Source organism: Euprymna scolopes, chromosome 27 (genome assembly GCF_053919585.1).
Source record: "Euprymna scolopes isolate OS-2025 chromosome 27, ASM5391958v1, whole genome shotgun sequence".
NCBI classification, from domain to species: Eukaryota; Metazoa; Mollusca; class Cephalopoda; order Sepiida; family Sepiolidae; genus Euprymna; species Euprymna scolopes.
Window position 1 is genome coordinate 91,105,474 of NC_136508.1, and position 24,730 is coordinate 91,130,203.

The window sequence follows — 24,730 nt, forward strand, 5'->3', positions numbered from 1 at the left end:
TTAGACCCAAAATTGTTGGAGGAGTTTGATAGAGTTCTCAAATGTCAAATCGTTGAACTTTGACCCCTTAACGGTCAAATTTCTGGCCGAAAACCGATCAGAAAGATTTTTCCAAATCTCAGTACCCTGTATATCAAATTTCGAGTCTGTAGATTAAAATTGACAGAGTAATTGCGTAGGGAAATATACACACACAGACACACAGACACGTTCACTTTTATAGATACACTAGCATTTAAGCTGGCGTTGCCCGGGTGTTTGGATGTGTATGTTGAGCAAAAAAAAAAGTGGTAGTAGGAAGGCAGGCTCGAACCCGTACCGCAAAGGAGGAAGAGAACGGGGAAACAAACCTGACGTCTTTGCGGTTATGGCCACCTTGAAGTGACTTACGTTCACATTAAGGTTACACAATCGAAAGGGGAGGATATCTTTCAAAATATCCGCGAAAAAACGACCCCCCCTGTTGAAAAGTGCGTAATTGAAGGTTAAGATGTGAATGTTTTTAGCCAAATTTTCAATAATTGTCGTATTAAAGGTCGAACTTCAAAACGATAATGATCTTGGTAAAATCCGTCGCGTCTGTCGAAAGTTTTTGGCAGATCTGCAAACAGACATACATACATACATTTATATATTGGTAACTAAGAATTTTCAACCCAAACTGATGAAAAAGCTCCCCCTATCTCTGAATACCCTCTATGTGAAATTTCAAATGTTTAGACCAGAAATTGTCTGAGTAATTAGGTAGAGACCGTAGTGGTCAATTTTTTTTTAAACTTTGACCCCTATTATGACCCCTTAACATTTGTTGTTTTAGACTCAAATCAAGTTATTAAGTTAGATCCATGCCCAGGGAACCTATATCTAAAATTTCAAGTGTGTAGATCCAAAATTGTTGGAGGAGTTTGGTAGAGTTCTCAAAGGTCAACTCGTTGAACTTTGACCCCTTAACAGCGAAATTTGGGGCTGAAAACCGATCACATTGATTTTCCCAAATCTCCATACCCTGTATATCAAATTTCGTGTCTGTTGATTGAAAATTAACAGAGTTATTGCGAAGGAAAATGTACACAGAGTCACAGATACACAGACACTTTCACTTTTATAGATATATATATACATAGATAGATAGGTAGATAGACAGATAGATAGATAGATAGATAGATAGATAGATAGATAGAAAAACAAAAATATATACGTATAGATAAATATATATATGGAAACAATTTGGTGTTTACTCCACACTTTTTACGCAAATATTATGCAAGTATAAATCATGTAGAATATCTGCATGAATATAATTACACGTAATAGTTAACTAAAGATAATCATTCCACAAGAAAACCGAAAAAAACTAATAAGGAATTAATTAAAATGAATGTTTAAAAGAATATGCAAATTAGCTAGATCTTTTGCTAGTGAATGCAATTCTACGACCCATATATAAGAAAATTGTATTTTCTTTTTAAATAAATAGAAAAGCGTGTTTTGAATATGAATATCAATACAAACAAAAGAGAAACGAATTCATAGGAGTATAGATAGAAGATAGATAGACTAGCAGTTCCGCCCGGCTTTGCTGGGGTCCTATGTACTGTTTACAAGATTATGTGCATATGTATATATTAAAAAGTGTGAATATGTAAAGTAATGCCTGTCTGTATAATGCTCATCCTTAACTACCATAGAGAAAAGACCGACAGACATTTTCACTTTTATAGATATAGATAGATAGATTGGATGCAATGATTTAAAAAGTATAAAAAAAAAACTCATGCGCCACCACCGAGAATCGAAACCAAAACATTCAGCTCAAAATTTATTTTGCCTCTGCCTTCAATGACTGGGCTATGAAAACATGTTGACTGCAAAGCTAAAAATTAAAACATGAACCAATAGCTACGACGTGATGCATTCGTAATGCCGGCGTTCGACTTTCACCTGCAAATTTCATTTTTTTTAATTTTCACACTTTTGCACCGATTTTTCCTGGCTAAAACCCAAATATAAAGTTTTGCATGGATTCAAATACTTTATATATGAAGTTTCATGTCTGTAGACCAAAAACTCTAGGAGGGGTTTGGTAGGTAAAATTTGTTAAACAAAAATATATCCGTATACATAAATATATATGGAAACAATTTTGTGGTTACCATAAACTTCTTACGCAAATATTAGGCAAGTATAAATCATATAGAATATCTGCATGAATATAATTATACGTAATAGTTAACTAAAGATGATTATCGCATTAAAGAACCGAAAAAACTAATAGGGGATTAATTAAAATGAATGTTTAAAATAATATGCAAATTGGCTAGATTTTTTTGCTAGTGAATGCAATTCCACAACCCATATATGAGAAAATTGTATTTTTTTTAAATAAATAAAAAAGGGTTTTAATATGAATATCAATACACACAAAGGAAAAACGAATTTATAGGAATATAGATAGATAGATAGATAGATAAAGATTTAACGTAAAATGAACACCCACTTTACGGTCACCTTGGCTATAAAGTGGATGTTCATTTTACATTAAATTAATATAGAAAAGTGATCTCCCACTTTTTAAAACTGTAATTTATTCATATCTTGGAAACTACTTATTTCCTGGAATTTTTTATTATTATTGTCGTGTTCATCACCCCCCCCAAAAAAAACCCCTCTAATTTTCAGTAATTTTAAAGGATTTTTCGTGTGTGCAAAGATACTCCACCTTTACCAATACTTCAATCATTTGTTTTCCTAGTTTTGCATATGAATAACAAAATATCTGATATTTTCCCAAAACCTTTGACCTTGATGGAGGGGAGACAAAAACTTGCTACTATCATTTCAAATGACCTGAAATAACATCAAGGGGAGACTTGATTCCAAATATTTCTCATGTGTTATATCTTGGTTTTCATACATAAAGTAAATCTCACATTGTATAAGGCGTATTTGATACTGGAGATATTCATAATCGTACCCCGTTTCCCATACATATATAAGTTGAGTTATTTGCCGTACTGATATTGAATTATTTATTTGCAAAAAAAAAAAAAAAAAATTAAGGAATACAGCTTCAACATTTTAAATAAACTGTAAAACTTAACTTTGAAATAATGTGTGCATTAATCTGTCTTACGTAAATGTGAAATTGCTTTTTCATCAATCTCTAATGTTTAAGTTATCGGTCCTGGATATGACTTGAAACTATATCCAATAGTTTATTGGGGCTTTGGGGAGTGTGGAGCCACCTCTTAATTACCATTGCTCCCAGGTCCACTCTAACCTGAGGTGGTAGTATATGTTAGGGTCCCAACTATTGGTTAAATAGAAACCGACTTGAATTTTTTTTTTTTTAATTCTATTAAAAAAATTTTCTTGAAGATTATTAGATTTCGCATTAAATAATCTGAAAAGGGCTAATATGCCGTAAAACAAAAACAATGTTTAAGTTAGCATTTTTGCCAGTCTATTATATTTTACAGTTGAATAACACATACTCATAACTAACTAGATCAATTAAAATGGAATTTTGTTTATACATTACTCAATCCCAGAACTATAATATATTTTATAGAGCGCATTTTCTATCATTAAATTTTTTGTAAAAAATAAAACGGCTGAAGTAGTTGAGATGCTGCGAACAGATACTACACTTTGAATGGCACTTGTACAGTTTAATCAAGACATTAAAAAAATCAAAATATCGAAAAAAGGTTATATTGTACATATCAGCTATGGAACGAAGTCCTTCGAAAAAAAAATTCACTTAATTTCATCAAGTAGTTTTTTTTTTTTTATAGTGAAAAAACAATTTGTTATGATACCGAGCAAAAGGTTAGATTTTTAGGAAGAAAAGCAAGTATTCAAGATGGGGAGGGATTGTCGGCGGTTTAAATTATCTCCCCGTGGCATATTCAAAAATTTCCAAGATGATTAACCTCAATGCGCTCTCATAAAAACGTGTTTTTCCGCTGTAAAAAAAAAAAACAAAAAAACTACTCGATCAAATTAAGTGAAATATTTTTCTGGAGATCTTCAGTCCAAAATGGATGCGTAAAATATAACCTTTTTCGATATTTTCATTTTTTAATGTCTTGATTAAACTGTACAAATACTCTTGAATTATTTGAAGAAAACAAAAAACTTTACATTTTAAATATTTGAAAAAAATTAGGCACAAGGCCACACAAATGTGTGAGAAAATGGGTACCATTATCCATCTTTTCTCACCATAATTAAAAAAATATATATTTTACTTTTAACTAGAATCACCAATTACCATAATACCACATTTACTTCAAAGGTCATCCTACTTAAATTTCCACAAATAGTTTTGATATTAAAAGCCCACTTTTCTATTTTAAAATAAATACAGCTTTCTTATATATATATATATATATATATATATATATATATATATATATATACATATATATATATATATAGAGAGAGAGAGAGAGAGAGAGTGAGAGATAGATAGATAGATATGCGTGAATATACTAGCAACTTAAAAAGGAATACTAATTTGCATATTCCTTTAAAAACAAACTTTTATTCACTGTTTGTTTGTTTTTTTCTGTTTTCTTATTAGACTAGCGGGGGTACCCGGCGTTGCCCGGGTGTTTGTAGGTGTGTGTATGGGGGATAAGTAATAACTCTGAAACGATGTTAAAAAAACGGCCCCCCCCCCTCCGCCAAAAAAAAAACAGCGAAAAAAAAAACCGCTGTGTGCATAGGGGAGAGTAAACTAAAGAATAAGCGAAGTAAAAAAAATAAAGAAATGTTGCCCGCATGTCGAAAAAAACGCTGTGTGTATAGGGGAGGGGGAAGTAAACTAAAGAATAAACGAAGTAAAAAAAAATAAAGAAACGTTGCCCGGGTGTTTAAAGATGTAAACGAAAAAAATAATAGTTTTGGTCGTGAGGCTGGATTGAACCCGAGAGCCTTGACGCGGAGGTGAAACAAACTCCAACCACTTAACCGTGTAGGCCAAGAGTAAGAGGAATTGATTATAGTGTTAAAATAAGGCTTATAAAGCGAGTGAAAGAGGTTTGATTGACAGATAGCCACTAAATGAGGTCATCGCGGGAGCGTTACGAGATGACGTAGCAGTATTTTATTTTTTTTGTTTTACTTCACATTAGTGTTTATTAAATTACGTATTTCGTTTCCTGTCTAGACAAAGAATGGTGTGTCCCCATCGACTACACCTGCAAATGTCATCTACATACACCAGACTCAAGTAAAAAGGAATGACTTGACACAGTTACTTGATGGACAGGCCATACTGTAGTAGATCACGTCTAGGTAGAACCACTTGGTGAAAATGCCAGGCTATCGATATGCCACTAGATTAAAACTGGGACAAGTGACTAATGTGGTCCAGCAATCTGTTATTGTTGATGGAATTCCATGTCTAGTATGCGATTTACACCATGCTTTGGGAGCAGACTCTTCAATGACTGAAAATTGAAATGAATGGCTCTCGTCTTGGAGAGGCTCCATGTTTTGACAAGCTTCTGGACTTGACCTTCACTCCTGATCTGAAATGGAACACGTACATCAAATCTGTTGCCAAGCTCGCTAGGAAAATGGTGGATCCTTTTATCGCTCCAGTAGATATCTCACTGCTGGTGCAATTCTCTACCCATATAAGAGCCAGGTACATCCAAGGATGAAGTACTGTTGCTACATCTGGGCAGGAGCTGCTAGGAAGATCTTATCCTGCCTTGACAAAGTTCAAAATAAACTTCATACTCTAGTAGGGGGATGGCCTTTTCTCTTCCCTGCAACCTCTTTCTCACGGAAAACGACGTTGAAAGCCTGTCTCTGCTTTACTGTTACATGGTAAGTTCTCGTCTGAGCTCCAATCTATAGTCCCCCTCACCAAACTTTCATGAAGAACACACATCTAGCTGAAAACACTATCAATAATATTCCCCACTCTTTATCTGTGCCTAAACCTGCCTACAAGAAATATGTGTTTTGATTCACATCATCAGCAAATGAAAAAAAAATTAAATTCCACAATTTAATGGTGACTGTAATGTGCAGGAATTTTCATTGCGAATGAAACAGTCGCATTTACGAGTGATTTTTCAAAGTGGCTACTAAAAATAATAAAACACTTATCTTTTAGTGATTGTATTTCTTTCACTAACAATCTTCTAAGGCTTATTATTGAGTGAAAAATGTCTTTTAAGCCATTATTTTTTTAATGGGCAAAGTCAAATTATTTAACCAATAAGTTTAATAAAACAATATGTTCTTTTTCTTTCTTCTTTTTTTTAAACAAATTCAGTGCATATTTAGAATTGCACTTATTTTATTATTATTATTAACTTAAATTCCTCATTTCAGTTTACATTATGGAGACGGACGTGCTTTTGTTGAGATAAGTGATTTCAATTTTAATCATACTTTTTATTTTTAGATTCAAATATTAATAACTCCATTTTATTTCAGTATTTAATTTATGTATTTCTGTTTTATCAAATGTTAGCTTTTTTTTTCTCGTCCATAAATGTTTATTTATCTACCAAGTCGATTGCAAAAATAGATTACGAATTTGTACTCATTCTTAATTCCTGAGAGGGGAATCTATCACCATATTTTCCCTTAAACACGTCCGTTGGACTTTTATTAAGTAGAATACTTAATAGTTTTTTTTGTTTTTTTTTTAATGGAGAGTAGAAAACGCATTGTGGATGCGTTATCGGCAGCTCCTGTTACTCTCGCTTCTTCTTATTTATCCCTCAGTCCTCATTTTTTAATGAGTGATTTTTCTGACAAAGGGAGAAGAAAAAGCTGTTTTCTAGGTTGGCAGTATTTTGCGCGAACAGTTGGCAGAGATGGCGGAAATTTTCTGTTTCTATGTCTATCCTTGTAGCCATGTCACTAGTAAGGGTGCTGGAGGTAAACGTTTTGTCTGGGCTGACGTTATCCGCCTGATAGTCAGGGACCCGAACCTTGGATTAACCACCAAGGAGGCTGTCCTATCAGCAGGTGCAAAGTACTGGAGCTGCTGTATTGCCATTTGGTGAATGGATTCTGGACCATGCAGTAGCTTCTGGTGGGGCCTCTCGATGCCATACTAGTGGGTAATTGTTACGGCTTTACCTTATCATTAGCAACAAATAATAAAAAAAATTCGTTTCTTTTTCTCTCTTAGTTTCCCCTCTCTGTCCTGCTCTAAGTAAATCTGACGACCACTAGACCATTTCCAAAAATTCATCATGACAAGTTTCAAGAAAAAATACACGATTAAACCCGGTTCTCCAACTTCGAACGTAGACCCCTACTACCATGTCTCCTTCTCCAACATCAGGGGTCTACGTTCTAACCTTCCAGAGGTTGAAACCCAATTACAGGAGACTAAACCAGACCTTTTATTTTTAAGTGAAACTGGCATTGGACAGGCTATTTCCCTAGAAGAGTTCGCAATTAAAGGATACTCTAACTTAACTTCTAAATCTGACCCCCAAGATCGCCATGGGCATGGAATATGTGCCTATATTAGGGATAACTTTCCATGTGGTAGGGACATCTCCAGGGAAGATCCTAACTTACCCTATATGTGCTTCTGGGTTGCTTTAGCTCACACTACGGCATTTATATTTACTCTCTATCGCCCCCATAACAGCGGAGTTACTATCTTTCAAAGCATATCTGAGAAAATTGACCAAGTCCTATCTGCTTATCCTTCAGCTAACATTCACGTATGTGGTGACTTCAATGTTCACAACGTCGAATGGTTGACCCACTCTAACAAGACCGATGATGAGGGGAGGTTCTGTCATGATTTCTCCATTGCCTATGACCTCACTCAGATTGTTCAGGAACCCACTCGTGTGCCCGACAATGACGGCCAGTATGCGAGCCTACTAGACCTTTTTCTCACAACTTGCCCTGAACTATGTTCAGTTTCTGTTCTGTCGCCTTTTGGATCTTCCGACCATTCTGTTGTATCAATTAAGATAAAAATGAAATGTAATAAGTCCCCAGACGTACCTCTCCATCGTACAGTATATCGATACACTAAGGCTGACTGGGATAGCTTTCGTACATTTATATCTGATCTACCTCTGCATTCCATGTTTAAAAAGGATGTGTCCTCTATAGTATTAGACCTGACGGAATGGTTAATTGTAGGTATTGACCGTTTCATACCCTCGAAAAAGTTTCAGCAAAAACCTAACAGCCAGCCATGGTTCTCTCCAGAATGTGCTGCTGCCATTGCGCACAGAAATCACTTTTTCCACTGTTTCCAACGTAATAGATGTATGAAAACTAAAGCCGCTTTCAGGACTGCCAGCAACCATTGTAAGAAAGTAATAAAGAATGCAAGAGAGTTGTATGCTCAACCTGTTCAGTCCAAAGTAGCTGAGCAGCGGCTTGGTTCCCAACAGTTTTGGAGCAAACAGAATCCTGAACAGAAGCGTGTGCTCCATCCCAACCATTATCAATGGACCTGAGGTAATCTCGTCAGCATCAGACAAAGCCAAACTCTTTGTCAAGAACTTTTCAGCTAATTCTACCCTTTGCGATCAAGGCTGCCAACCCCCAATATTTCCTCCTGTATCAGAAAACACGCTATATGAAATACGTATATCTGTACGTGATGTTGCCAAGCTAATCAAAAACCTTGATTCCAGTAAAGCAACTGGCCCTGACGGTATTCCAATTATAGTACTCAAAAAACTTCAACCTGAACTAGCGCCCATAATTACAAAACTGTTTAAACATTGTCTTAAGGAGAATAGTTTCCCATCTCCCTGGAAAATTTCATCAGTATGCCCTGTATTTAAGAATTCAGGTGATCGCTCATCCCCCTCTCAGTACAAGCCAATAAGTCTCCTGTGCGTCATGAGTAAGTTGCTGGAATCTGTGTTAAATACAGAAGTAATCAACCATCTCAACAAAAATAACCTTCTTAGTGACACTCAATATGGTTTCCGTTCTGCTAGATCTACAGCAGATGTGCTTACAGTTATATCTCATAAGATTAGCAAATCTCTCGACGGAGGCAAACTTTCTAGGGCAATTGCTCTTGACATATCTAAGGCCTTTGATAGGGTATGGCATAAAGGTTTACTTCATAAGATCTCTAGCTATGGTATTGCTGGAAATGTCGTCTCAATTATTAAATCATTTCTTTCTGATAGGTTCATAAGAGTAGTAGTTGAGGGGCAAAAATCAGAAGCTCACAGTATTAATGCCGGTGTCCCTCAGGGATCCATCCTGGGCCCAACTCTTTTCCTGATCTATATTAATGATCTTCCAAATCACATCCTTATATCATTTGTAGACATCTGTGCTGACGACACTACCATTTATGGTAGCACATCTAAGACAGTAAACGACCAAGTTCTCTCCAATTCTCTCTCCTCTGATCTTGAGCACGTAGTACAATGGGGTAAGGAGTGGCTGGTTACTTTTAATGCATCTAAAACCAAGCTCCTCTCTTTACATCATCAACATTCTGATCCACATCTGGCATCAATTGAAATGAATGGCTCTCGTCTTCAGGAGGCCTCAAGTTTTGACAAGCTTCTGGGCTTGACCATTACTCCTCATCTTAAATGGAACACGTACATCAAATCTGTTGCCAAGGCCGCTGGAAAAATGGTGGGATCTTTCTATCGATCCGGTAGATATCTCACTGCTGATGCTATTCTCTATCTATATAAGAACCAGGTACGTCCAAGGATGGAATACTGTTGCCACATCTGGGCAGGAGCTGCTAGAAAGGACTTGTCCTGCCTTGATAGAGTTCAAAATAGACTTCGTAGCCTCGTAGGAGATGTCCTTTTCTCTTCGCTGCAACCTCTATCTCACAGAAGAGATGTTGCGAGTTTGTCTCTGATGTATCGTTATTTTCATGGAAAGTGTTCGACTGAGCTTCAATCTATGGTCCCCCTCGCCAAACTTTCACAAGAAACACTCGTCTAGCTGTAAACACTATCAATAATTCCCCCCACTCTTCATCTGTGCCTAAACCTAAACGTAGATTCCATGAGCAAAGCTTCTTTCTTAGAACTGCACGCCTGTGGAATTGTCTTCCGGTTTCCTGCTTTCCGGCTGACTACAATATGGTTGTCTTCAAGTCTAACGTAAATAAGTTCTTTATGAGCCGTTTCATATAAGTTATCAAATTTACCAAATTTTCTTTACTAATGATTACTATATTGTCCAATTTCTACTGTACACTCTTTAACCCTTATCCTTGAGTGGCCTCTTGGCCTTGATAATGTGGTGATGCCTATGTAAAAAAAAAACCCTAAACGTAGATTCCATGAACAAAGCTTCTTCCTTAGAACTACACACCTGTGGAATTGGCTTCCATTTGCCTGCTTTCCAGCTAACTACAATCTGGTTGTCTTCAAGTCCAACATAAACAAGTTCTTGATGAGCCGTTTCCCCTTAAGTAATCCAATTTATAAAATATCCACTACTACCGATTACTACGATATTGTCCCATTGACTACTGTACTCTCTTTAACCCTTATCCTCGAGTGGCCTCTGGGACTTAATAAGTGGTGACTCCTATGTAAAAAAAAGATGAGGAAATGGATGAGTAACCTAGTACTGAGCTGTAAATGGCTGGTGCCAGTGATTCTTATGGAAATGGAGCTACGCATCTTGTTGGATGATTTGGAAGCAGAAATTTTATTGAAGAAAACAAAAACAGAAACTATGGTGCACGTTCCACTTCAAAGAAGCACGTGAACCAGATATCCACTGCTATTCTGCATCATATTTAGTCAAGAGATAGGAGGCTGAGTTAGCAGCCATCATGAGGTTTATGAGGAAAAGAGTTAGGGTTGTGTCATATGTTGTTGATTGGGTATTGAACCCAGAGTGTTTTATTTACATTTAAGATGAAAATATCTTGTTTTTTTGTGTGCGTGATGCCAAGAGTACACTTATGCAAATGAGCATTGTTTTGTTTGGACGAATACTCGTGGATATAAAAAGAGAAAGAATTTTCCATCCCAGACAATACGAAAATTTCATGCAATGATTTTGAATCACATCAAATGCTCAGAAACAGACAGGCAGGCAGGCAGGCAGACAGGCAGGCAGACAAAGAGAGAGAGAGAGAGAGAGAGAGAGAGAGAGAGAGAGAGAGAGAGAGAGGGAAAAAGACGCCTCAGACACAGAAAAAACTTTGAGTTCTCAATGAAAAATATGAATTTATGATGAATTTATTTTTTAATGTTAAATTTTTTAATGTTGAATTCTTTTAACTTAAATTAATTTAAATTTTAATTAATTAATTATTTAATTATTTCAGCAAGAAATATTTTCTCTGAAGATAATTAAGCTGCAATCACCATGGAAACGACGATCAGGTTTGTTTAATCTTTTTAATGAATTGCTTTTTTTGTTGTTGTTGACACTTGCAAATATACAAACCCTCTTGACACAAATTTTTAATAATTCATGCATAGCACCAAACATTCTACTGAGATTCTTGACTTTTGAAAATACTTATACGTGTTCGTCATAGTGATAATATCGTTGATCAACGTATGTGGGAAATGTAATGAAAATAAAATCACCTTTAAATGTTAGATATTGAACGATCCACTAGCATATAATTTAGTTGAAAATAACAAGAAATAGAAACTGAGTTATACTTGATAATTCTAAGTTTAAAATTGTTTAGGCTGTGAAAATGTACAAGAAACGGATATGACAACACATGCGTCAAAGAGAGAGGATGATAGAAAAGATAGTCTGTTTGGAAGCATGAAATGTGGGTGTCAAACGTGTCAGGACATATATATATATATATATATATATATATATATATATATATATATATATAAGGCAAAAGCGGTGTGTGCATTTTTATATGTGCAGCAAAGGCTTTTTTGCCGGGGTTCTCTGGGGGGGTCACTATTTCTTAGAACTGTTTATATACCTCCTAGATTGTAATATCTATAATTTGCAAATGGGACGTCATGTCTAGATTTATTTGATTGACTTTTATAAAATTTGCACTATTTCATTCTGTCGCGTGTCGTTTGACTTTTTCGTATAAATAAAATGAAACTATTCTATTGCTCCTATTGCTATGGACACTCCCATTTTTATTGGGAGCTGGTTTATTGGTTAAATATTGAACGATTCACTGGCATATAATTTAGTTAGTTGAAAATAACAAGAGGTATACTTGATGATCCTGAATTTAAAATTGTTTAGGCTGTGAAAAAGGACAAGAAACGGACATGACAACACATGACTCAAAGAGAGAAGGTGATAGAAAAGATAGTCTGTTTAGAAGCATGCAATGTGGATGTCAGCCGTGTAAGAGCATGGACTAATAAGATATAATTAATTAGTAATTTTGGTCTCTGTCTCCCTTTGACCCCCCCTATCTAATGCAAATATATATATTGACCAATGAATTGTCTTCAGATATGTATCGGTGAAATTTAACAGGATCTAAAAAAATCTCATTCCGCAACATACATATGGAATACAAAAGACAATTAAATCATCTTTTAGTGAATGTTGGATATTGAACAAGAAGATCGACTAGTATATAAGGTTGTTGGAAAAATGGTGAGATCCTTCTACCGATCCAGTAGATATCTCACTGCTGATGTAATTCTCTACCTTTATAAGAGCCAGGTACATCCAAGGATGGAGTACTGTAGCCATATCTGGGAAGGAACTGCTAGAAAGGACATCCTACCTTGATAGAGTTCAAAATAGACTTACTACACCACCGCAACACACCCAATCAAAATGTGCGTGTGTGTGCGTGTGTGTTTGTATGTCGGAACAAGTATCGTTTTTAACCTTGATCTTTCAGACAACAAATATCGAAAAATTAGTCAAAGACATTAATTCCTTCACCCTCAACTGAGCAGTTTTTTACAAGAAGGGGTCACTTTTTCATGGCCATTTTGCAACGCTATCATACGCGCTTGAAATGACTAGCCTTAATTTGAAGGAAGCGAAGTCGTCAGAATTCGTCAACCTGACGAATTCTCATGAGAATGAAACACGGAATATTCTGTGTAGCTTAGTTGCCATATATATTTTCATTTATTATATATATATATATATATATATATATATATATATATATATATATATATATATACTATTCGATTGTGGCTAACAGAATAAGAATAAGATGTTTTTTTTCTTTATAAAAACAACAATCTTATTTTTTTCGTTAATTTCTTTCACAAACAAACACGATTTTTATGAGGCCTTTTCATTTCCTTACTTATCTGTCTGCCAGAATCTGCTTGGACTCGTATTCCTTCTGTTAAATAACAATTGTTTACGTCATTTGATGTCAGTTCTTGTCGTTTCTATTTGTGGCCTAACTTCCAACCACATTTACATATAACAACATTTCAACCCAATGACGTCATCAACAAAGAAATGTTTCTGCTTTCCCACTTATGTTTTATTTTCGTCTTTGTATTTTGACCTTAATTTTTGTTTTATAATTTTCTGCGGCTTTCTACTCCTTGACGTCAGACCCACAACCAAATGTGTTAATCACTTCTGTATCCATTTGAAATTTCCGATTTTAATTAAAATAGTTTTGTTCTCTTTTCCAGGATAATAATAATAATAATAGCAAGCATGATCCACTTGACGGAGTCTTTCAGTAAGTTTATTTTTTAAATTATTTTTTATTCTTTTAGCTTTATCTATTTAATTTCTCATACTTATTAATCAATTTCTGGAGCTTCATACAAAAATACTGACATTTTTAAGTGATAAAACAAAAATATGAAGAAATAATTTGGATGAAAACGATTCTGTAGGTAAACAACAATAATTATTTATTATATAAATAGCAGTTAAAAAGAAATTACTGTGAAATGAGGTGGCATTTAATTGTCTGTCGCAGAGCGAACGTCCATTTAATGTTTTCCTATTTAGCATCTCATTAATGTCTAGTCCTAAGTCAGGGGCAGATAACTCGTGTTTCAAAAATGCTTTTAGAGCAAAGGAGATAAGAGTAAAGTTACTTTCCTTTAAAAATAGAAAAAATATTTAGTGTATTATTATTTTGAAATTCGGACAAAAGTAGAGATTTGTGGAGGTTGCTTTTAAGTCTCAATTTTTTTTTTTTTTTGACAAAATACAGTTTTCTCCAAGAAATGTCAATCATGGAATGATTGATTAAATTCACAGTCCTTGCTGCAATTCAAATATGTTTGGTTGCAGTTAAATGGGCTGATATTTTGGGAGGAAAAAAAAAGAAACAAAAAAACACAAAAGTTCACGAATCGCTGTATTTCCTTTTCCTCACAATTTTCTCTCGCCTTCCAGCACACGTCTGTCCCTCTCACCTCTGCCAACAGGTGTTTATTAAAAAAAAACTGACTGCAATTCATTTGCATATGTGTGCAGTATGATCTCGTGCAATTCTACGAGACTACACGTTATAAAGCCAGGGTCGACATATTTAATCTCTCTCTGTCTGTCTCTCTCTCTCTCAGATCCCACCTGAAGGTAAGTCGTATGGCCACACAATGCACACATACATATGGGCGCTTGCTTCTTTGATTATTACATTCAACTCTACATTAGTACAAATAAACTGACGTCTATGTTTAACTTGACCACCAAGTTTCATTCATGAATGCCCAACAGTCTTTGCTTTATTGCTATTTAATGATATGCTTCAATATGTACCTCTATGTCGAGAGCTATGTGAGTGGTTGTTAAAACGTTTTGCGCAGACAATGTGTTGTTAGACAATATTATTGAAATTTGATTTCAATCATATTGCTGCTACTCTTCACTTCAAATGACTTGGAATGGCGTCAAGGACACTTTCGTTATCGTCTGATTAGATGTAATCCTAAACCGAAGGCCAAATTTGTATTTTTCTGATTATTTCAAAGAAAAAATTGGTGCTTATTTTAGAATTAAACCTATCTTCAAAACAAAAATACAGAAAAATCTAAAAACTTTATCATGTCCATACCCGTCACGCAACGAATATGTCATATTCCAAAAGTCACGTAAATTGATCAAGTAGTCTTTTTTAACTAAGAGTTCATGTTTTGGTCTGTAATGTTTTTTATAAATAAGGGGAAAGAGAACTCAATTCGAACTACTGAGATTACAATCAACCTTGTAATGGATACAGTTTTCTAATAAAATCGTTAAAATTCGTAAAAAAATATTTTCTATATAAAAAAAACTATGTAATCAATTTATATAATTTTTGGAATATGACATCTTCTTTCTGTATCTCATAAAAAATATCTGTCAAATAACCTCTAAACTATTCCAGGGAAGAGGTTCACGGCTGGATTTAGGGTTTAAGATTAGAGGTGAACATTTGCAGACTCTCTGAATTAGTTTATTGGCCAGCTTGGAACTGCGACTATTATTCATGTAAATGAAAACAATATGTTCCACCTTATGCAATCTTAACCCTAACCCTAACCCTAACCCTAATACTAAATTTATCACAACTTTGCCTGTTTAATATCGCTTTGCAAATGTTTGCTATTTCAAATACTCCAAACGAAAATGTTAAATAATAAAGATTTCTTTATTGTTTAATTGGAATTTATTATTGAGATGAGTATTATTTATCAATTTATTTATTTGTTGCGAACTATCATCCTCATCTTTCTTAGTTGTTGTTTCACGACGTTTCGACCAACTATTCCTTTGATCTTCATCAGGTGGTAACCGCAACGGGATTGGAACTCCAAATCTCCTCATTGCATTACATCAATTATTGCCATCCATAGTTGCTATCGCCTCACAACAACAACTACGGATGACAATAATAAAATTAATAAATAAAGATTGAAAATTAGTTTGCAAATATTTTAATATCGACAAAGATGATGCATATACAGTGGGGGTCAAAAGTGTTTGCAAATTGTATAAATTGATAAATTTATGCTTCAATATTTTCCAATATAATAACTATGTTACTCACTGTTTGATATGCAAATATGTGAAGTAAATTCATAGAAACGAAAACCAAATAATCATATTCTGGGGGTGGGTATGGATTTTTAAATGATTTTAGGAAGGAATATGGGCCCAAAGAGTTTGCAAGCACTCATTTATCCGCAATAAATACCATTTTAAACATGATATAATTCGAAAAATTGTGACATGATGATTATAGTACCATATATTGATAACATATTACAAGAAAACAACAGTTATTACTCAAATAACAATTAACAGGACAATACGAATTTATGAAACTATTTAACCCTTTATTCACTTTTCTCCATTTTTAATCAAATCAATCAGCCTCCTATCAACAGAGGATGTTAATCTATGCACTTGCTGAGGTGTGATTTCACTTGCTGAGGTGTGATTTCACTTGCTGAGGTGTGATTTCAGAAAATACCTTCTTGATGCTCTCCCAAATGTCTTTTTATGGAATTGATGCCCGTTTTCGTAAACCTTCCTCTTCAGAATCGACTAGAGGTTCTCTATCGGATTCAAATCCGGGCTCTGAGAGGGCCAGACCGTCAGACGTTCACCAGAGATCCCCTTGTCTGAAAGCCAGGCTTTTGTGAACCGAGAGGCATAGCTTGGGCATTGTCTTGTTGGATATTTAGATTCTGGTTGAGAGCATCATTTTGTGAATTCAATCAGGGTAATAAATTTGCTTCCAAAAACTTGCAGTAGTTCACAGAATTCATTTTGACACAATCAGGGACAAGAAAAGGACCAACAATCTCACTTCCAATAATACCAGCTCAAATCATCACTTCTCCTCCTCCCTGTTGACGTCTAAATCGCAAGCCTGGGCTATTGCCTTTAAGAAGCCGCCTTTATATTTAACTTTATCATTTTTTTTCTCTCCTTCCTCTTCCCAGATTTTTTATTTATAGTTATGTCTCGGAAGTAGAGTGAAAAGCACATCTTATTTTTCTTTTATTAATATTATTTTTTTCCTTGTACACATTTTTGTGAATTATTCCATGGATTTCTGCCTTTGGATTATTATGGACCATCTTCTTCCAATTACGCAATTTCTTTGGATTTTACTTGTACAAATGGAAATTCTCTTAACTTTCTTGAAGTTTTACATTTGGATTTTACCGTCACTGGATTTTTTATCTTCCACCAGACTATCCATTCATGTGTAATCACCTTTTTCTTTACCATATTCCTTCTGCTTAACTTATTTTGTTTTCAAGTAAGATCTTTGACTTACTTGTTGTTTCATCAAATACTTCTGCATGCAAAATCCGATCCCGCATTTTGCTAATTTTACCCTCTGATGAGAAGGAGAGTATTTCTTCGAAACTCCACGCATTAAGGACTATCTATTTATCTAGTGTTTCCTTTTCAGATTAAATATGTTTTTAACTCATTTCAAAGTGTTTTTTAACATATTTTATTAACTGTTTGCTCATATGTATATATATATATATATATATATATATATATATATATATGTGGCACTATTTCCTTGTGCCACTGTTTCTAACACACTCTGCAGCATGGACGGGTGGTAAATTGTCCATGAGCGTAGAGATACAAAGAAACCCCTTCCCATAATCCCCTTGCTATCTTTCTGTCTCTTTCCTGCACGACCACCATGATGTGAGGACGCATAGTCTGTCTCTCCGTAAATGGGGGGGGCCACCCCCTCCCTCAACACTAGTTAGGGTAGGTTAGTTAGCTTTGAAAAGCCTATTGTAAAAATTAATTGTAAATTGTTTTTTTTTGTAATATATATTGTATCTCTAATGTAAAATAAAATAGTTAGTTATACCTTTGTATATTACAATTGTGTCGCGTGTCGTTTTTCTTGTGTCTGCCATGAATGCCTTCATAAATGTCTGAAGTCGAAAGGCGGCCCTGAGGACAAAGAAATGAAGATTCCCACCAGAATGCCACCAGGGTGAAGAAATCATCTTGAGAAAAGAAAGGAGCCACACCCAGATCCAATATCTCAGGTATGATTTTCTTCTTGTTACTCAGACCCTAATGACTGGCCCGTCTTCATGTCTTCATGAGACCGCTTTAAGACATTTACTATAACACGTCTGTCGGTCACACCCCAGTGACCGGCTGATTGTGGTATAAATGTTGCCTTAAGACTCAGGATTGGCCCTGGTTAATTACCAGACGGATCTCGTCGCATCTGTGTCGCAGTATAAATGATGCACTATGACCAAGACATATTGTTTCCCAGCATGGAAATAATTTCGACTCTTAAACCCACGGCACAACCAAAAATAATGACCACTAGACGAATCGAATAAAAAAAAAAAAATGGTCCACGGTCTTTAAAAACGGAAAAAACTATTATTTCTGGCAAAATTTTTAAAAAATGGCAGACCAGTACACACGCGCACAAAAAAAAAAAAAAACGCACTCAAAAAGAAAATTCAGAACCTGAACAAAAAATTGTCTTGCACCTACAAAAAAAAAAACAAAAAAAAAAACAGTTTACAAAAGATCGATTTAAAAAAAAAAGAGTATTGAAAGTAACCCTTCAAAAAAAAAAAAAGTAAGAAATGTGTCCCACACAAAAAAAAAAAAAAACAGAGATGAGAAAAAAGTGTCTCTAGAATATGCAATATCTCTTTCTCTCTCACGCTTTCTCTCTTTCTGTCTCTCTCAAGATATATATCTATATGTGTGTATATCTATGCATCTTGTTATTACATGAAAGAAAAAGAAAAAAATCCTTCAAACACGAAGCTCGAAAAATAAATTTAAACAAGAAAAAAAAAGGAAAGAAAATAAAGGATACCTAACATTTTTTATCTGATCTTTATTTCAGGTTTATAAAAATATAGGACTTTTTAAAAAATTCTTTTGACTTTGCAAGTGTTAGATTCAGATTTAAAAAAAATAGAACTTTTACATTACATTTTATTCCATGAACAGTTGATGTGTTTTTTTTTTCGGGTTAGATTAGCAGTTAATGCCGAAACATATGTGGTTTTTTGATTTGATTGTGTTTTTTTTATTAATTTTGATTTGTCTGTTTAAAAAAAGGAAAGAAAAAATGGATTGCTACAAATTTGGATTACATAATGTGAACGTTTTTTTTGTGTGAGAATGCCTTTTACAAAATTGTTCAAAATAAGATTGTTTTTCTATTTAGTTATTTGTTTTAAACTCGTAGAGATGTTTAATGTCTACCTGTCACTTATTTGTTTAAAACAATGGCCGCACATAGGAAAGAAGCGAAGATGACCTCGTCATGGTGTTTGTGAGGGTGTTGAGGGATGGGTAGGGGGAACAATGCGACCTGCCTCTGTTTCTCTTCCTCTCTTTCTCCACCTATCGTGTTGTCTACCATTCTTTCACCCTCTGCAAGCTTTTTTGGGGACGAGAGAGTGACTTTTAAAATCGTCGAAGATTTTTTTTTTGTTATTACGTAATGGTGTTATGAGGGTGGTGGGGTGTGTAATGGCATCGCTCTGCCTCTATCCCCTTCTTTTTCCCCTCATTCTCTTTCTCTACTCTTGCGTTTTAATGATTGTATAGCTAAACCCCCATGGCTGATTGCAGGAGGGCATATAATAACGAATTAACTTGGAGTTTTTTAAATTTTTCTACCAAGTTTAAAGAACAAAATTATTTATGCTTCGTTAAATTACATTAAATGATGTCTTCAATTGGTTTTTATTAAAAATAAAAACTGAGACGATTATTCAAACAGCACTTAAAGTACTTTTTTGAAGTCTTCGAGTGTTTGGAAAAGCCAACTGTTACATGATTACGTTAATTTTTTAAGAGTTCTCTGAAATGTTCATAGTTTTTCTTAAAGAAAAATTACGCTATTACATTTCGAATATTCTCTGAATTTTTAATAATTTCTAAGGAAATATTGTTTGACTAACGAAAGAGATTTTCCTGAACTCTAGATGATTTTAAGGAAGAATTATTCGAGCAAATTCTTTAATTGAAGGTTTATTTGAAATTGGACCGTATGATAGGGGTCCCTGAAATATTGACTGAGGAGTATATACGTAAAATTGAATTAATTATTAAGAATAAAAAAAGATTTCCTCAGTCTAGAAAGATCTCTCTTTAATTGAAACTTTAATTTTTTCGAGCTTTTAACTATACAGAACTGGTCGTTAACTAATGTAGCTCCTAGGTGTGGCGGGAGTTTATCAATTCGAAATAATCCTTGTGAGTGAGTTTAGGAAAAGAGTTGCTTTTAAATAATAAAATAATTACTTTGAAAAAAAAGTTAATTAACGTGAAAAGTTTCTGAATTCGAAATGACCTGGATAATGGTCTAAAAGAAGAAATGATTTTTAAGAATCAATTAAATAACTTTAAATGTACACTGAATTTTAAAAATAATAATTACGAAATGAAAAAGTTTTGGGATGTCTCTGAATCTCATTGTGAAGGGTGAATTGATTCAAAATGAATTGTCTATGATCTTTTCGGAAGATTAATTTTAATAATGAACCAAATGTTTGGAATAATTTTTGAATTGTATTACGAAAAATGGGTATATTCGAAGTTTATGACCTTTTGAGAAGATTGGTTTTTATAATAATAAATGAATTACTTTGGAAAGAAGTTAACTAACATAAATTGATTTTAACGATGAACCAAAATACTTGAAATAATTTTTAAATTTTGGAATTAAATTTTAATGATCTTTTGTAAATCAAGTTTTGAAAAAATACACATACTTTTTAAATGTACCCTGAAATTTGGGAAAAAGTTAATTATGAATGTAATAACTGAAATGCGTTTGCATTGTGTAAACAAATTCTAATTGTGACCGAGGTGCTCTGAAATGATTTTTTTAAAATGTTTTCTTTTTAAGAAAAAAAATTGTTAACACCCTATTTCATTGATTTAATGTATACCAGGTTTCTGAATTGTTTATTTTTGGAATTTTTTCCCCTAATTGAGTATTCTAACTCATGAAGGCTGAGTGCCCTTCTTAATTAATTCTTTATATAATTAATAAATATTCCGTGGTGGATAGTTTTTATTGGTCGCTCGGCGGCAGACTCCTTGCTCTAACAGAATTAATTGGATTAGAACCTCTGAAGACCAAGGTTTTACTAAATCCATATAGGTCGGCGTGATGAGGTCACGTAACCCCGACTTATCTAAAATACATTATACTGGTCGCTGAAGAGAGCGTAAGTCCAGTAACTGAAGTAATAACTTGGAATACATATAGGTCGGCGTGATGAGGTCACGTAACTCCGACTTGGTTAAAATACATTATACTGGTTGCTGAAGGGAGCGTAAATCCAGTTACGAAAATAATGTTATGCAGACTAAATTAAAAAACGTATAGGTCGGCGTGATAAACTCACGTAGAATCCGGCTTAGTCAAATACGTATAGGTCGGCGTGATAAACTCACGTAGAATCCGGCTTAGTCAAATACGTATAGGTCGGCGTGATAAACTCACGTAGAATCCGGCTTAGTGAAATACATATAGGTCGGCGTGATAAACTCACGTAGAATCCGGCTTAGTGAAATACGTATAGGTCGGCGTGATAAACTCACGTACAATCCGGCTTAGTGAAATACGTATAGGTCGGCGTGATGAACTCACGTAAAATCCGGCTTTGTTAAAAAATATTATACTGGTTGCTTAAGAAAGTGTAAATCCAGTAACTGAAATCATGAGGTCATTGCCTCGATGGAGGGCGAGGATGATTACCCTCTCTGGTATTTGAAGCAGTATACCAGTCTACCAGGAGCCTGGTGGAAAAAATAACTTGCTTCACTGAGTTCCTGATGGAACGTAGAGCATGGGGACATTGATTGCTGACGGCCGGTTGACGCACCATTCACGGAAAATTAGGGACTTCTGAAATTTATGAATACTCATAAATTTCGGATAGCATAGGGAGGGATGTGGCACTATTTCCTTGTGCCACTGTTTCTAACACACTCTGCAGCATGGACGGGTGGTAAATTGTCCATGAGCGTAGAGATACAAAGAAACCCCTTCCCATAATCCCCTTGCTATCTTTCTGTCTCTTTCCTGCACGACCACCATGATGTGAGGACGCATAGTCTGTCTCTCCGTAAATGGGGGGGGGCCACCCCCTCCCTCAACACTAGTTAGGGTAGGTTAGTTAGCTTTGAAAAGCCTATTGTAAAAATTAATTGTAAATTGTTTTTTTTTGTAATATATATTGTATCTCTAATGTAAAATAAAATAGTTAGTTATACCTTTGTATATTACAATTGTGTCGCGTGTCGTTTTTCTTGTGTCTGCCATGAATGCCTTCATAAATGTCTGAAGTCGAAAGGCGGCCCTGAGGACAAAGAAATGAAGATTCCCACCAGAATGCCACCAGGGTGAAGAAATCATCTTGAGAAAAGAAAGGAGCCACACCCAGATCCAATATCTCAGGTATGATTTTCTTCTTGTTACTCAGACCCTAATGACTGGCCCGTCTTCATGTCTTCATGAGACCGCTTTAAGACATTTACTATAACACGTCTGTCGGTCACACCCCAGTGACCGGCTGATAGTGGTATATATATATATATATATATATATATATGTGTGTGTGTGTGTGTGTGTGTGTGTGTGAATAATGAATTTTTAGGTCATTAATGAAAATTTGAGGGCTATGTAAAATATTGTTATGTAAAAATATTGTAATAATCTTTCTTGTCAGAATAAGTATTTTTCAAAGAAAAGGATTGAGAAAGATTTTTAGATTGTAAAAAACATGCTGGGAAGTAGAAAACCAAAGACAAACTGGCTAGGTAGAATCAAACATTAGTTTGTCAGATGTGATGCTATTTAGGTCTCAATTAAAAATCCAACTTATACATATATATATAATGTATATATATATACATTATATATAAGTACATGATATTTTAAAATCATTTGCTTCAAAATCTCGCATTTATATTATATATATATATATATATATATATATATATATATATATATATATATATATATATATATATATATATATATATAAGAATATCATATTTTAAAATCATATGCTTCAAAATATTGCATTTAATCCATTGAATCCATTATTTTTTATTTTATTTTATTATTTATTTATTTTTTTCAGGAATCATTTTTTCTGCAAATGCAACCGATTTTCTGGAAGGAAGCCCCGCAGCACTAAACTGTATCTTCCCTGCTGATCCTATATTCAATCGTTTACAATGGGAAAATGTGAAAAATGGTAATACACTTCGATGTAGGAATCTAACAACTTGTCAAGAGGATTCTAGATTCGAGCTTTCAAGAAATGGTTATAACATGACTCTCATCATAAAAGAGGTGCAACAAGATCAAAACAAATGGTCGTGTTCGGATAATACCGGAAATTATATTGAATTTGTTACTTTCAACGTCATTGGTAAGTAAATATTAATAATTTTGACCCATGTAATTCGATTGTAAAGAAGATATGAAGTATTTAACAAATTATATATTTTTTTAATATTAATAATTTCATTTTCTATTTCTGAATAAAGAGAATGTCAGTAAGAATTATTCAGTAAAAAATTGATTGAGTTATAAATACGTAGAATTGGAAAGAAAAAATGATAAAACGTACAAGTGTGTCACGATATTGGGATATATCAATATCGTATTAATAAAAAAAAAACAAATAAATTTAATGGTTAAAATTCCAAAACGCGAGACAAGTAAGCCGTTACCATAGCAACGACAGCGATATCGAGGAATAAAACAAAAATGAAGAAAGAAAAAAACGCTGATATATTTAAAATTCAGAAAAAAACGTTCGACAAAAGTTACAGTTAAGAATTTCAAACGCTAATCAGTTGCAGACGGGAGTCCAAAGAAAAAACACGTCTGAGCAGTAGCTTAGCTCCGCCGATAAAATCAACATCGCGAGAAAGATGAAAAGAAAAGCATAAAATAAAGGCTGGTTCATCTTTCACTCTTTCCATTTCTCAATTATAAAGGAAATATTGGATCTCTTAAAAAAAAGAAAAGTCTATCGCATGAAAGGGAAAAATAGCAAATCAACCATTAAGAGTTATAAAAGAAAAATAAATGATTAAAAGGGAAGAACTCTGTAATTTATTTTGAGGGGGGTTGTGAATCCGTTTTGATTCGTTATTGGGAGCTCAAGAAAAAAGAAGAAAAATAAGACTTATGAATTTAAATATATATTATCATCTTCTGAATTTTGTATATATTACCTATTCGTTCTTTGGTTCTGTTCATTAAAATAAAACAAAAAGAAAAACATATCCATGTTGAATTGATTATCTTTTCATATTATAAATATATGTCGAAACTTTTCTGACCTTCACTCTATTGCAGCGATGATCAGCTGATGGCTAAAAGAAAATTTGAAAAGGGCCAAATACAACATTTTGAAGGTTTAAAAAAAAAGAAGCCAAATTCGTGAAATTTAGTTTTAAAAGGGTTAATCAGGCAACTGTGGGCAAAAATATGAGAGTGACCTCACATATCACTATCATAATAATATATGAATATGAGAGTGACCTCAAATGTCACTATAATAATAATAATAATAATAATAATAATAATAATAATAATAATAATAATATATGATCATTGTTATAATGGTGTAAGAAGAAAACAACCGAATACATGTCAACTGATGTCACGGTAACATATATTGAGCGAATTTCTAACAGTATTTTGTCTAGTTTATTATTTATAATACCTTTTCCCAAACGTACCCTCTCCGAGAGACAGTCGGCTGCCATTTTGAATTTTCCAATACATCGGTAAACATTGCATGTTTTTCGAGCTGAA

The 24,730-nt window shown here is 34.1% G+C and overlaps 1 protein-coding gene across 1 annotated transcript in view; it reads left to right on the plus strand.

Moving 5' to 3' along the window:
* The window catches only part of LOC145248977 (uncharacterized), a 28,252-nt gene extending 3,783 nt beyond the window's left edge, over positions 1–24,469 (plus strand). The window contains exons 2-4 of the mRNA XM_080110793.1: positions 11,294–11,351; positions 13,590–13,639; positions 23,037–24,469. Of these exons, the coding sequence (XP_079966919.1) occupies positions 11,335–11,351; positions 13,590–13,639; positions 23,037–23,338 (369 nt within the window). The 5' untranslated portion in view covers positions 11,294–11,334 and the 3' untranslated portion in view covers positions 23,339–24,469. The remainder of the gene's footprint in view (positions 1–11,293; positions 11,352–13,589; positions 13,640–23,036) is intronic.
* The last annotated feature ends 261 nt before the right edge of the window (positions 24,470–24,730 follow it).